The 16,598-nt window shown below is 37.6% G+C and overlaps 1 protein-coding gene across 1 annotated transcript in view; it reads left to right on the top strand.

Moving 5' to 3' along the window:
• The window catches only part of Dhc1 (Dynein heavy chain 1), a 443,578-nt gene that overhangs the window by 360,767 nt on the left and 66,213 nt on the right, over positions 1–16,598 (top strand). Inside the window, exons 56-57 of the mRNA XM_068227758.1 lie at positions 8,849–9,009; positions 13,641–14,010. Of these exons, the coding sequence (XP_068083859.1) occupies positions 8,849–9,009; positions 13,641–14,010 (531 nt within the window). The remainder of the gene's footprint in view (positions 1–8,848; positions 9,010–13,640; positions 14,011–16,598) is intronic.

Raw genomic sequence — 16,598 nt, 5'->3', positions numbered from 1 at the left:
CACTGTACCAGTCAACACAAAATCAATTTCTAATTTCTGAATGGAATGCAAAATACAAGCACATACAGGCTCACTGTGTTATTCAGCAATCTTGCTGCTAACCTGCAAGCAAACCTTAACATTCCTGAGGCTAACGGGCTCGCTCCCTGAAGGTGCAACTTATCTTATGAAGTTCAGGAATTCAAGGCCTTTTCCCATTATCACGCAACTGTAGCAAGGGCTCTTTCTTACCAAGTTAGAAATCATGTTCCTTTCACAAGAGATGACAAATAACATTTTCAGGGCTACGAAAAATGAAATTGTACTAAGCGTACTAGCGAAAATTTGTGGAGCAATAAGTGAGGTATTTTTATATAGATTTAGTACAATGAGAATCGGGACTTTGAATTTACAATGTGCTAAGCAGGAAAATGAGTTAATGAGGAACACACTAACAAAATTTCACTGTACATGTTTTCGCCTCTCTGTGGCCCTTTTCAGCTAGGATTGGAAATAATTAATCATTTTCAAAAGTGATACATTATAGATAAAGTATACATTAAGAAATATAACAAAAGTGCAAATGAAACTAAATGTTCTTCATTTTATAGTATTGTGTAAAATGTTTGTAAGCTTAAAATGTTCATAAATTGTCTTTGGTAAACAATAGTTATTTTGAAAAAGCCACTGTTTGATGAGACATTTGTTGTGCTAGATGTCAGTCAAAAAGGTGTTGGTAGAAGTTTCACTTTGGTTGAAATACTGTCAATTTTATGTATTACAAAATATTTTAAACTGGGTGTCAATATTGAACTTGTGAAGACTGTATTATAATAGTTGAAATGAAACTCATAAAAATCTTTGTAAATAAGTTGCTAAATCTAAAAAAGAAAGAGAATGCAGAATAATAAATAATAAAAGCAGGTGGATAAATGAAAGCAAATTGCTTTTTAGGAATTAAGTTCACCAAGGTATATGACATAAGATGATTATAGTTTTTTTTTTTTCTTCATTTATATAGCTTTAAAATAAATGCATCTGAAACCTTCATGGAAACAATTGCCTGCAACTTATTGAAGTGAATGCAACCATTATTGGTAATGTCATTACGTCTGTGTATCTATAATTATAATTTTGTGTGGCTATTTCTAGCCGAGTGCAGCCCTTGTAAGGCAGACCCTCCGATGAGGGTGGGTGGCATCTGCCATTTGCAAGTAACTGCGTGTTATTGTGGTGGAGGATAGTGTGTTGTGCGGTGTGTGAGCTGCAGGGATGTTGGAGACAGCATAAACACCCAGTCCCCGGGCCATTGGAATTAACCAATGATGATTAAAATCCCCGACCCGGGCAGGAATCAAACCCGGGACCCTCTGAACTGAAGGCCAGTACGCTGACCATTCAGCCAACGAGTCGGGTCTGTGTATTTGATCATCACACATTGTCCGTGATTTATGATACAATTCGATCCCCCATCGGATTACCTTGTCCATGCAAACCATGCTAACAACAGGGAAATGTTAGATAGCACTGAATATATATATTTTTTGCTGGCTTTATCTTTCCTTTAAAAGTAATTCACTTTTAAAGAGCATTGTTACTGCCAACAATAATTAATTGAGAAAAATGCTATTATATATATAATTCATAATCATCATCACCATCCTGTTCATCAACACCTGTTTTACTTAATGGCAGAGTCCACTGCAGGGCTCCACTGTCTCCAATTTGTTTGGTTGTCGTACGTACGGCATTGTAACTTGTGTAAAACCTTCAATTATTATGTTTAATCTCTTTTAATTATAGTTTATTTAATGCTAAATTATCTTTTATTAAAGGTTAAACATGACTAGTACATGGTTTCTCTGCAAATATGTAGTATAAAATTGTGTAACCTCAAATATGTATTGTGTATAAGTTTAACCTCAAAATCCATATAGTCGAAAGTGGTAGAAAATTCCATAATGTTCGTATGTTAGACTTATTGTACTATAATTTGGTATATATGAAGAGTTCTGGAAACTTACTGTAAGGTTTTATTATCCAGATACATGTAGAGACATTACGAATGTTGTAGATGTTTCCATATGGATTAGTAAATTGTCGACGAATGTTTGAGTACCCATTCGACTAGCTGGTCGATCGATGTTTCGAGTGTGTTCCATTAGAGTGTTGTAAGAACTCTTTCAGAAGTCGATCATTATAGATGGTTGATCAAGTAGTATAAATATCGAGCTGTCAGTCAGTGCGACAGTCTGAGTATTGGACTTGAGTGAGTGAGGCAGTGAATTCAAGAGAGTACATGTTATAGTGTGCGAGTCAGTGTTGTTGATATCTGTACTGGTCAGAATCGACTTCAGGGTACTCCGCTATTGAGTGTTGTATATAGTGTCATTTGCGACTGTGTATAATTGTGTGTTGTGATGTACAGTGTAAATAAAGTAATTTATATAAGGAAGTGAACGTGTTCTCGTGTGATATTTATTTACGTAAAATAAAATCGCAGTGTAGAACGTTATGGTTGCAGAGCATGTTGGGGTGTGGATTCGCTTTCTTCATGTCATTGTGTAATATATCTGCCCATCGTTGAATCGGTGATCCCTTGAGTCTCTTTTGAACAACTTTTTTTCGTAGTTCACCTTTGCAATTCCATCTGCTTCTGCTCGCAACATTTATCCAAACCATCAAAGACAGATTTTACATATTTTCTTCAAGATTAGCACAATGTCAAGTCATTTTCTTATGACTACATCGGAAACACGATCCAATTTAGTGACGCTAGTTGACCATCCCAACATCTTTGTTTCCATGGTGCTTACAAGGGAACTGTCCATAGTGTCATATCGAAATTGATAATGAAATTTTGCAGAGACCCTGAAGAGACCCATAAAATAGCGATGTACAAAAACTTAGCTGTCATTTCGAACTGGAAGGTTTCGAAATTTTGATACAAAATCCATGTGACAATGCAGCTTACTGGACAGTCCTTGCTTCTTGCTGGCTCGTGCGGCGCACAGTGGAGTGGAGTTGCAGTTGTGCTGGAGAGAGAGAGTGAGAATGAACTGGCAGGCTGCCATGCGCCAAGGTCACTTTATTGTTATGGAACAAATGTGAAACAAAAATGAGGTGCGTTAATCACATGATAAAAACACAAATATTTTTGGCACCATGCACAACGAATATGCACTTTGCGGCTACATTGTTCTTCAGTTTTCTTTACTTGTTTGAAGGCAATATTTTGCAGGCACTTCAAACTTGGGAGGTCTCTCCATTGTATAATTGGTTGTGAACCACAAATATGTAATCATGTCCTTGAACTGTGGGGAAGAAAACTGAAAATGAATGAAGGACTGCAATTTCAATATGCTGTTTCTCTGTTAAACATCAAACTGAAAGTTTTCACAAGTCGGCACTATGTCTGGTAAGCGGCGATACAAAGCCTTCCACTGCCGGAATAAAAACTTGTCCAAGGGCTGTATTTTCCCTACAGTGCTGGGAGGAATGTGGAGAATTTCTATACTGTTGCCTGGAGGAATATCTTCGTCTTCTTCTTGCAGATATGTATGGAATAAAAATTTCATGATTTTTCTACTTTTTATTCTGTACTTTTTCTTAAAACAACTCAACCAACTAGTATAAATGGTCCGTTACTGGACATTATAAATTTTCCTGCTAACCCATTCCTGGTTGCCAACGTTTTGCCCCAGTGTGCTAAGTTGGGCTCATCAGTTGGTAAATAGCACACCCACCAAGACACATGCATACCGTAGAGGCCACTGCGTAGGCTACTCATTCGGGACAAATATTCCAGGTTCCCTATGGAAATCAACATCTATATCATCAACCAACTACCACATGCACTGAAATTAGTTCGCTACATTGAAATCTCTCTTGAAATTTCCAAGGCCCACAGTCGCAGGTCTTCATCGCATACATTCCACTTCAGTCTTCTTACTTCTCTAAAGCGAGAAAATAATTTTGTATGCATCAATTTCCTGTGTTCAATGGGGCTTATTGATGGAGATTCTAATTGACTCTTCCACCTGTCCAGTTGTCGTAGTGATGTCACCTTGTGACAACTTTGCGAACAGTGGTTAATGAAAGCTGCTTCTTACCCCCCTTATTTATCCATAAATTGACAGCTTTTCTCTTGTACACAAGATCTATGGTTTGTTTCACTTTCTTCTGTGGAATGGAAGCATAGCTTGAGTTAGTAGATTTGCTAGGTGACTGTGGTGTCTCTTCACTGGATTGACGGGAATCAGACTCGGGGCTCAAAATCAGATTCGTAACACATCTTGTTCCTGGCAATGGTGTGCTGCCTTCTCTTTCAGATAATGCAGATGAGGTGTCGCTGCTTTCACTATCACTGTCACTATTTCTCTCCAGTCATGACTCCAATACGATGTTGGCACCCATGGGATGATTTTCAATTAGTTTGATCGCATGTCGACCCATCTCCCTTTCTTCCGAAGTTATTTCAGGGAAGAGAGGAAACCTTTTTCACGGAAATATTGTAAAGCATACTTTAGAACATTAGCCGGATTCATGACTGCTCTTTCAAAGGAACATGTGTCAACTGGCTAGCGCAGAAAGCTCAAGGTAACCCGGTCGCTTCAGCTGGTCACCAGCGCTGTCCACGTCGACCTTTACCCTAAAGCGTACAATTCTATTAGACATTTCTGTATTGCTTTCAGGACCTTACAGATCGAAATGACAGCTGAATTTTTATACATTGCTATCTTATGGACCCCTCATCCTCTCTACCAAATTTCATTGTCAATGTAGATATGACAGTATGGACAGTTCCCTTGATAGTTGACATTCTGTCTCTTTTGTATTTGGACAGATTTTGATATTCTACTGTAGAGTGCAACCGGACAGATGATAATATAATAAATATTTCCTTTTAACTGGTCTTTCTTCAAGTGATTACAAGTGAAGCCTGCTAATACCGCAAACCTGTCCAACAAGATTCTTTACGTCCCTAATAACATAAAGAAAACTGCTTATTACTGTATGATTCACAGAGCCTTCACTATTCCGCTATCCCAAATGGATCTTTAAAAAAAAGAGAATTATAGCCAGGCTGAGTGGCTCAGAGGGTTGAGGCGCTGGCCTTCTGACCCCATCTTGGCAAGTTCGATCCTGGCTCAGTCCGGTGGTATTTAAAGGTTCTCAAATACATCAGCCTCATGTCAGTAGATTTACTGGCATGTAAAAGAACTCCTGCAGGAGAAACATCTGGCACCTCAGTGTCTCAAAAAACCGTCAAAGTAGTTAGTGGGCCATAAAGCCAATAACATTATTATTATTTAAAAAGAATTGGAAATCATTCGTGCAATAGTTCATTGAAAAAATAATTAATAATATTGAAAACTGATCTTCTTCCTCTTTAACTAAAGAAATGGTACCCAAAAAGACGTATTCTTCCTTCACGTTTAATAATGATAATATATATTAGATCACCAACATTTTTAAGAAATATAATTTGAATATAGCTTACAAAACTAACAACAAAAATCCTTCTATCTTTTACAACACATACTTAACCCTTCAAGCCAGTATTAAAAGTTGGCCAAGTTTTACCCTACAGCGGTAATAAATTTTTGAAAAATATCACAGTTTTACATGGTGTCACAAACATTGCTATAACTTCTAAATGATGAGTCTGATTTTGTTCGAAATAAATGGATATGCAGTTCATATCATGCAGATATTGTATCTACATACAGAAAGGTTGCATGCAAAGTAAAAAAAAAATGCCTAATTACCTTCTTGTTGGAATAAAATTTGAATCAACGGGTGTCCGTGACCACTCGGGTGAGCATTAACTTATTATTATTTATATCACACGTGATTTCACTAACACTTTCATTATCACTCGGATTATTCTCGTCACTACTTTCACCTAATATGCATTCGAGAGCTGCATTAGATAAATACAGACCATGCAAGGATACCGCCATGTTGTTGATGAAACAAATTCTTTTTGTGCCAACACAATGCCACATTACGATAGAAAATACTCCCCTGCATAGAATGATACCCTGTGCTGCGAGCCATGCTAAACATTCACACTGTCAACCAACAGACGGCACGCAGATGTACATCTAAAACATCGCTAGCCTAGTCTGTACATGTACACATCGAATCGGCTTGAGCGGTGAATTAGTCAACATAATAAATTTCTCAATAATTCTGGAGGTTACAAACTAAAGTGCAATAAATGTGATGCAACAAATATTAGTCAGACAAGCAGAAGCTTCATGATGCATTATTTAGAGCATGTCAGCACTAAAAAACATAATAAGTTATCTGCCATGGATCAACATATGCCTGATTCCAATCATAAGTTTAATTTTACTGGACAAGATATGGACATCTTAAAGGTCACAGACAAATGTATCCTGCTCACCATTCTTGAAAACTGTTTTATTCATTTGGAACAATATTCCAATCCCAATTACAACCTTAACTATATTTGTGAAAAACCTAACATTTTATTTGAGATGCTGGTAATCATTCCGGTCTGTAATAAACACAGATCCAGTGTGAACCGAAATTCCAATATTCCCACCGGCCTCTCACCACCCCTACATCCCCTTCCCGCTTCCCCCCTTCCACCCCACCCCCAGCCTATACTCCTACTACCAGCCTCTGCGTCAATGTCGCACTCAGTGTGGCGCACATTACCATAGTGCAAAGACACCCATGAAGCTGTGTAACAAGGGTAAGTTATTAATTATGTCAACGTCCACCTTGTCAATACAATTCAAAATCTATTTATACTAAACCATCAAATACATAAATATATTTACAGTAAGTACATGTTTGTATGTGGTACTAGAATTGAGGTCAATTTTAGTACCGCATACAAACTTTTTACAGGACTTGGACATAACATGAATGATATTCATGTCTGAATTTTTAATGTTGTTATTGTATTGTTGTTTTTTTTTTCAGTATTTTGTTAGGACATAAAATAGTTTTAAATAAGGTCTTTTACATATATGTGATTTTAATCTGTAAGCTGAAGAAGAGAATTTTAATTCTCGAAACATGTACTTATATATATGTATTTGATGGTTTAGTATAAATACTAGATTTTGAATTGTATTGACAAGGCAGACCTTGATATAATTAATAACAGTAATTAAGTCAATACGGACCATTGGTGGCCACCATGATCAAGTTAATAGATACAAGGGTAAGTTTCAAATAACATATGTCTTTTCTTCAATAAACAGCCATTTAATTCTTTTTTTCCAGACGTCTATTCTGATTAATAACAATTGATCCATATTGACAAATGACTAGATCATCAACATTTCTGGTGTTAGTAGATGTTCCCCTCAGCCATCCTTTATAAGATTGTTAAACATCACATCCTGTTAACACTTAAAGTTACTGCAATCAAGATTATGACTGGTTGTATTCTACATCCACAAATTGATAATGCACCATCTAACTTGATAAAATATTGTCTTGACACAAAATATCAACATTGTACAGTAACTGATGGACATTGGTGTTACTCCTTAAATATTTACTAATGATATCAAAGATTTATGAACTTTTAAAGTGTTTAGTTTCATCACGTATTTTAGATGTATTAAGTTTTTCAGGGCTTCTTCTCTTTTTCTTTTTTTAATTTTGGCAACTTTGTCAATGTAATGGCTTCCTTCAGGCTAGCAACCCATCGGAAGGACATTTGATTGCTTTCAAGTCTTGCAAAAAGTAAAATGCAAGACTGTAACGGGTCACATGGCCCAATACTTGGAAGGAAGATGATGATGATGATGTCAATGTAATGGCTGAAGATAATCTCATCATTAAGGTCAAAACTAATCCCATTGATTTTTAATGAGAATATAGCTAATGACTTTTTAATCAAAATATAGTTATACTGTCATTGATAATTATGTACTGAATAGATGGACCCACGTCTGTTAAAATTTGAGGATTGAGGTTTGAGAACTACAAGAGGATTGAAGAATGAATGCAACGCAACATGAACTCAAATTTTAACAGACGTTTTTAAAATATACCATGTTTTAATGTGTTTAATGTACTATATTTTTAGTGTTTTATGATGTGGCATATATATTTTAATGTGTTTATGTACTCATGTCCATGCTCAATCAATAGGTTTTAGTTTAACACCATCACCACTCTTGATCAGAGATATTTTAATGCAACATACTGCAATATATTTTACTTCCATTTTTCATTAGACATCCGGATGCTCTAACGTAACATCTTTGTAATTTTGTCTAATGACTGTAAATTTGTGTGCTAGCTGATGATGGCCAAGATAGGCCGAAACTGGTATTAGTGCAATAATTCATTCACAACAAAGTATTGATCGGTGGAACATTTTTCTTGTCTATTACATTGAATCCAATCAATACGGAATATGAAACTTATAAATAATAATAAGTTCTCAGACTTCGATCAGGATGCAAACAGTGACTTTGGCATAGCTTCATGGCACTACAAAGTGGTACCATGAAACTAACAAGATATCCTGGGACTCAGTAATGTAATAATGCTGGCCAAATCAAGTCATTTGGCATGCAATCACGTGGTTTCTTGGAATTCGGGAAAGCAAGATAGAGCAGTTTGTTCTTCTCACAGTATTTCTCAACTAGGAGCAGTGGAGGATGGATTTTTGAACTAACTTAGAGTCTGGTAGCATATAAATAACTGCTGTACTTGTGATATGAAATTTAATAAAATATTTTACTTTCTCTTGACACAGACAATTTTTGTAAAGTAGTTTCTAAGTCAGTAAAATTTTCACAGTACTGCTATGCCATATAAAAGTGTTCATCATAATGATTCATTGACAGATTTAATATATTTGCAGGTGTGGTTCTGTGATGTTTTACTAAGACCTGGCTTTGAGTTCTACCGGAACTACAAGGTACCATCGACCCGTAACCTTCAAGGTTACATAGACTATATCAATGGACTACCCAGTACAGACACACCTGAGGTGTTTGGCCTGCATGCTAACGCCGATATTACGTAAGTAGTTTAGGTTCAACCCATTAAAAGCAGTGCCTACTAAAATTACTTAGGTTATCCTAAATTCTATCCACGTTCAGATCACAGGCGCTGAAAAATCTCAGGATCCAAGAGTAAGTAGAATATGTAAAGTTCCTGAGCAATAGCAAAAACAGCTCCAGGATCATCTGTACCTAGAGAAAACAGGTACACAAATTTTAATGATTGAATCCAGATGGAAATTAAGTACAATGTAAGTAGTTCTCCGACTAGTCCAGCCTGGACAAAATTAAAATATTTTGTATGCACTTAGGAATATACATTTATTTTCATCAGTGTATACTGTTTCTGAGAAATAATACCCATATTGTTCAATATTTTTATGATTGACATGGTTAGAAAAGAGAAGCAGCAGAGAGTGAGTTCCACCTACCAATCCTACAGACACCTGGGTAGTATTAAATCAGGATAATCTTTTCTGCCTACATTCACATTTCCTTTCTATCTTTCCTCTATGATCAGTTGGCTCAGGCTATAATTGTCATTTTAAAAAGATATAATGAAAATAGGCTGCTGTACAGCATTTTGTGACAGTTAAGAATTTGCATGATTTCCTGGCATGTCAGAGAACCTCCTTGTTGGTCACCTGGTGTATTTGTGGGATTTTGAACATTCTGCAATACTTCCACATTCTAAGGCCTGCACTTGGCCCATTGACAATGCCTTTAGTGTCCAGGCTTTGACACTCTGAATCAGCACCGGTGACACATAACATTTCGTGACGACGAGTTTCGAATCAAAGTCCACAGCTATACAGAAGAACTTTTAATTTCAGAAACACACTTCTTGCAATACTGATTCTGGTTTTGATAAATACTACTATAACTTCTGCTTCTGCTGCTACTGCTATTACTACTACCGTTATCTTATTCAGGGCGCTCTTTGGTCGGGCTGCGGATCATTGCCTCCCTTAGCTCTTTGTCCTATTTGCCCTAATCCACTTTGATGCTTCATATAGCCTATTATTACTAACGGCTCATCATATCCTAAAGCACTATATACCTAAGTGGTAGATTTCAGTGAGAACACATAGTGTCAAACCTGGGGAACAGACACACCCAGTGAGTGGCTGCGTGGTTTGCATCACATAGCTGTCGGCTTGCATTCAGGAGATAGTGAGTTCCAACCCCACGGTCGGCAGCCTTGAAGATGTTTGCCAGGGTTTCCCATTTTCACATCAGGTAAATGCTGGGGCTCTACCTTAATTAAGGCCGCAGTTGCTTCTTTCCCACTCCTAGCCCTTTCATATTCTAGCATCACCATAAGACCTACCTGTTGCAAACAATCAACCTCATTGTCCGTATTGATGTATAACATAAAAGAATAAATCAACAACAATTCTTCCTTTTTTCCTACTGCTTTTCCCACACCTTTGGGTTGCGGGTGCAAACTGCGGTGCACATGTGGATTTGGCCCTGTTTTATGACCAGATGCCCTTCCTAATGCCAACCCTATATGGAGGGATGTAATCACTATTGCATGTTTCTGTGGTGGTTGGTAGCGTGGTATGTTGTCTGAATATGATGAGGAGAGTGTTGGGACGGACGCATACACCCAGTCCCCGAACCAGAAGAATTAATCAGAAGCGATTAAAATCCCTGACCCGCCCAGGAATAAAACCCGAAACCCTCTGAACCGAAGGCCAGTATGCTGACCATTCAGCCAACGAGTCGGACAAATCAACAACAATTGTTCCACCTAATCGATACGATATATTTTGCTTTAAACAAATTTGTAAATTAGTAGTACATGCGAAGAATTGGTGTAAAGTGGGAAGATAAAATATCAAATGAGGAAGTTCTGAAGAGAGTGGGAGAAGTGAGGAGAATGCTGACCGTATTCCAAAATAGGAAGAAAAATTGGATAGGGCATAATCTAAGACACAACACTTTACTACGAGTAGCAACTGAAGGGATGATAAAAGGAAAACGAGGAAGAGGAAGGAGACGGTACCTGTTATTAGACAGCATTAGAAAAAGAAAGGAAGATTATGCAGAAGTGAAGAAAAGGGCACAAGATCAAGAGATATGGAGGTTACAGCCATGATTGGACCTGCCGGATGGCGGAACAACCTATGATGATGATGATGTTCCTTAAAACTAAATGTACCAAAAATGGACATTTGGATATTTTATTTTAGCCATTTTATCTCACTCAGCCCTAATATAATGTATTCTCCTTTCCATCTTATCAACTATCTTTTCACTCTTGTCTATTGGTGTAATCACATTTAGTGCTCACACTCTCAGTTTACTTTTATAATGAAATCTATTCTGGGTGCTGTATCTTCCATTGGTGAATCTTCTCACATCCCCAGAATGAGCGTTCGATTCTGAAAAATTGTCCTTTATTCTTGGAACACATAAATTGGAGTCTATATTTGGTTTAGTATTCAATCCAAAACTCGATCTTACTTTGAAAGCAATAGGGCATTACTCCATTACTGACTCACTAGGCTTAACATCTAAGAGAATTTGCTTTTAGGATTTACTCTCTGAACCTTTGAAGATTCTCCTTTCCCATATGGCAGTGTCCTCCCTCATTTTTCACTGGATAGACAGATTGCCTCCTCTAAAAGTATTTGCCGTACTGAGGGTCCCTTCTCCAACAGAGCTGCTGTTAAGGTCTTCACCATAACCCTGGAAAGATGCTACCAGTGAGGCTAGCAGAACCAAGAGGTGTTACTCCTTTATCACATTTTGTCCTAGTTTGTGACAGACAGAGCCTCAATTACCAGCATTGGGCCCAGGTTAGCAGGGTATTTAACAAAATTAACTATATTTTTATACATAGAAAAATTAATAATTTTCATACATGTTTAGTGGTTTTCAAAATGTTTCAAAATAGAACATAAGAGGCAAAATGTAAACTCTGATTATTTAGGCTTGAGTGCTGTTCCAAGTATTTTAAATTATTATACTTCATATCATTCCCAACAGGTGACCGACTCCTTGGCTGAATGGTCAATGTACCGTTCTTTGGTTCAGAGGAGGCCGGGTTCGATTCCTGGCCATGCCGTGGATTTTATCTTCATATGATTAGTTCCTCTGTCTCAGGGACTGGGTGTTCGTGTTCGTCTTAATGTACTTCTGTTCATCTACATATGATACATCTTAATACTAACCACTACAGAAATAGGGTTAACATCAGGAAAGACATCCAGACTTTCAACCTTAGCCAAGCGTAACAAGTCTTTATCTGGAACCCGTCTACTCCTGCGCGAGCAATAGAAGTGTTTATCCGGAATTTTGAATTATGCGCTTTTGCGACCATACGTTTCCTCTTAGGGTTGAAATATTAGCTGATAGATGCCAGAAGTGTATAGATAGGGCCTTTATTTAGGCTAAACACAGGGATTTGGAATTTTTTAAAAGAAGGTGTTTGTTCCGAAGCGTGGTGTCCATGCTGGTGTACTTCATATAAGTTTGTTGACATTGTGAAAGTTTGTGTCTTGCCTCATCTAGATGTTATGACATGGAAATATATTCAAAACAAGAGTGAATAGAGTCACAGTTATTAAATAGTGATGATGAATACCCGGAAATGTGTAATAATGAGTGGAAAAGCGAGGAAAGTGAAATTGTTGTAAGTGAGTGCAAAAATAACCTAAGTGACAGAGCATAAATAGACGATGAAAAAAGGGTTTTGTGGCCTGTGTTATCTGTAAGACCCAAAAAGTAAGCAATGAGAATATTTATTATTGTAACACTTGCACTTCAAAGCCATTCTTACGCCCTGATACGTGCTTTGAAATGTATCACACAAGTGAATGTTTCTAAACTGTCAGGGAAGACTGAACATCATGTGTATAAAATTGTATCATAAATACTAGTTAGATTGTTTATTCATGAATTCGCCAGTTAAATATTTATAGCAGTAGTCATAGTGAATTATGTAGTAGGGTAGAAAGTGAATTACAGCTCAGTTGTTTAGTGATCTTAATCGAGACTACTTTGTGTTGTGCCGTGTGCCATTTTTTCACTAAAACCAGCAGTTATGGATTTATTTTTTAAAGATTATATAGATACCTACAAGCTGACCTCCTGAAATCAGGTATGAATGACTTAATAAACCTTTGAGTACTTACATATTTGCATTTTCATGTGTGTTAAAAATAAGAAATATTTTTACAAAACATAATGACACTCACAAGCAAAAGTTTATCCGCTTGACTAGGGTCAATGTTAATTGGTAACAGTAAATTTTACATTTAAGTGAATCAGTGGTAGATTATTGGCTTCCACATACTAAAACTAAAAGTTCAAACCCATCACTGGTAACTGGATTTTTGAAGGGCAGAAGAAATTCCCTTTGGCACTCCACATCTACAATATTGGTATGCAAAATATCTCTGGTGTCATGTTTGGTGTTTTTCTGACAAAATGAGTTAAACCTTAGCAAAATTTCAGCCAATAGATTCCTGCTTTCTCTGTCATCTGGTGAAATAAAATAGATCCTTGAAACTGACATGCAGGCAACCTAAGTAATGTCAAACCAAAATCCCAGCACTCATCAGTCGAGACCACATTATTATTATTTTATTATTATTTCATGAATGTTTAACCTGATATTCCTCATGTATCTATATATAGGTACCAAATTAATACTGCTAAGGGCATCCTAGACACAATCCTGAACGTTCAGCCCAAGGAAGGTGGCAGTGGGGGTGGAGAGAGCCGTGAAAATGTTGTGTACCGCCTGGCAGAGGATATGTTGGAGAAGCTGCCCAGCCAGTATAACAGCTTTGAGGTGAAGGAAGCACTACAGAGAATGGGAGCACTTCTGCCTATGAACATCTTCTTGCGCCAGGAAATTGATCGCATCCAGAGGGTCATTAAAGTTGTTCATGAGACGCTCACCGACCTCAAATTGGCCATCGATGGTACCATTGTCATGAGTCAAGGGTTACGAGCTTCCCTGGATGCTATGTATGATGCCCGTATCCCAGACCGCTGGCAGAAGGTATGTATAACTTAGATTCTTCATGTATGATATAAAGATACAAACACTTAGCGAACAAACTTCTGCAACTAACAATATGTTTACAAACTAAGTGGTGTCCAAATTAGTACAAACTGGCCAGAATTTCAAAGTAGAATACATACAACACATTAATGCATTCTACCAAAGTACATTAATACAAGGGCAAAAATTCTCCCCATATCACCAACTCAAAATGACACACAATTGACATTCTAACAGAACATGAAATATACACACACAATAAATCTCATTCTCATATATCTTTCCCAAGGAGCAGATGATTCAAAACTGACAACTACATATCAAATGTAATGCTAGCAGTAGATGCAAGACTTCAAGTTTGTCATATGGTCATAGCTGATACCATAGATGATGATGATGATGATGATTTTTTTTTTGTTTTGGTCATAATCACTATACCTCAAAGCTTTAATGATTTAATGTGTTTGCCCTTCACAAGTGTTATGAAATTAGTCAAATGTTTTCCTGTCCCTTATTCACTATGGCCAGTATTAACTAGAATTTCTTACCTAATCATTGAGCTCTAGAACAGACTTATACTAGTCACTTCCTTAAGACTGGAATCCTAATACATCAATACATCAATACATTTTATTGACTTCTACAGTCAGTTCTATGTTTCTCAGTTTACTGCCCTTCATAGGTGGATAGGTGGGTACTGATTGTGTCTATCTAGAATGTAGATTTTCTGTTACCTTTCCACATTAATTTGAGGAAAATTCTAGAGGAGTACATAAATTGAGCCCCAGGACACCTTATGCTGCCCTTGACCCAGCTCATTAACCTAGTCTCATTGGTCAATCAAACATCACTGCAAATGTTTGTAAATGTAAATAATAAATAGGTAGCAGGTATTTAGAGCTAGCCCTATCTCAGTGAGTGGCGAGTCCCAGGGTACATTGATCTGGTATGGGTCCCAGCTCAGGGTAACAAGTGAAGACCTCAATGGCATCGAAGGGAGAGAGAGTGAGTTTGCGTACTACTGAGAAAGATTATGTGGTAACTCATCAGTAAGTTGTAGTGGAGCGGCTGTAGAAGACATCTGTTCTACATGTTGGGAACAGCCTGAAGAATTGCTGGCAAATGCCTTTCAGAGTGGTGACCCCATTGTAATAATAAACTATACTTAATAATGGTACACTTAACCCGTTCGGTGGGCAATGCGGCGAGATCCGCGGCTAAACGTTGCTTGCTCGGTGGGGAACGCGGATATATCCGCCGATTCAATTTTTTTTTCTCAGTTGCCTGCCTGCAGAGGTTTATTGCCTTTTCAGCAGCGTATTCCGGATGAGTTTGCCCTCTGATGTGAATTTTTTCAACTGTGTTCTCCCAATACCAATGTGTCATCCATGAGTTGCAACATAAAGAACACAACTGACGTCTGGGCAAGAACGACCTAATGTCTAATAGCTCCGCGCTGAAGCTTTAACTCATCGCCTAATCGTCCCTTGGATGTAATAATATTGCTCTAGAAGGGATTTCTGGAGATTATGACACTGAACAGACCTCTCTGATGACATTTTAGAACTGTGACCTGATTTATTATCCCTAGTCTTGAGTTCTTCCTTCATGACTGGAGTGTGTGTTTATCGTGAGTTACACAACATTTTATTACCGTACGCATCCGTAATACAGTCGTATTTTATTATTTCCATCCAAACTGCTGAGACCAGCGTTCTATTCGATCCTTTTTCTAACATTTTTTTCCGCTAAAATATCTATAACGAATTACCGGCCCCCACTGTTAGAGGAAGATGATTTACGGGTCATGATAAACGAAATGTAGGAATTTAGTGGGGAGAATTGTGATATTAGTGAAGTAAGTTCTGCCGAAGGGGAATTCATAAGTGACAGGAAATTACCTGGAATAAGTACTGCAGGCTCGAATATACAGGGTTTGGGCATAGCTGATGCGAATGTTCAGCAGTCGCTAAAGAGGCAACACATGTTCAATTCCAGTTCAAGTAGCAATCATGACAGTGACAGTTGTGATGATAATACTGATTACAATCCAACCATTGCAAGTTCTTCGTCAACTTATACTGAAAATGGACAAAGAAATTCCCGCTTTGCTCCAAATTTCCATTGTGATATAAAGAGCATGTTTTTAGGGAAAACAAAACTGAGCAAAATATTTTAATTACTTTTTTATGACGAGATATGCCAGAACATAGCTGAACAGACAAAAGATGCCGAGCAGGAAATCGCACATAAAACCCAGTTTAGTAAGACGAAAGGAAGGAATCGAGATCAAGACCGTGTCCAAACAAATAAGGACGAAATAAAGCTTCTTATGGCCATACTGTTGCCGCAGGGGATTGTACAGAAACCTAAATTAGGACACTATTTCTCTCAATCGCTTGTTCACTACGCCTATTTTCTATGAGCTGATGAAACAGAAGGGATTTTTTCTCGCCAGATTGAGTGGCCTGGCTGGCCTCCTGACCCCAATTTGGCAGGTTCGATTCTGGCTCAGACCGGTAGTATTTGAAGGTGCTCAAATACGTCGGTCTCTTGTAAGTAGATTTACTGGCATGCAAAATAAC

Source organism: Anabrus simplex, chromosome 5 (genome assembly GCF_040414725.1).
Source record: "Anabrus simplex isolate iqAnaSimp1 chromosome 5, ASM4041472v1, whole genome shotgun sequence".
In the NCBI taxonomy this organism is placed as follows: Eukaryota; Metazoa; Arthropoda; class Insecta; order Orthoptera; family Tettigoniidae; genus Anabrus; species Anabrus simplex.
Note: the sequence above shows the minus strand (reverse complement) of the source record. Positions and strands in the feature narration are given on the sequence as shown.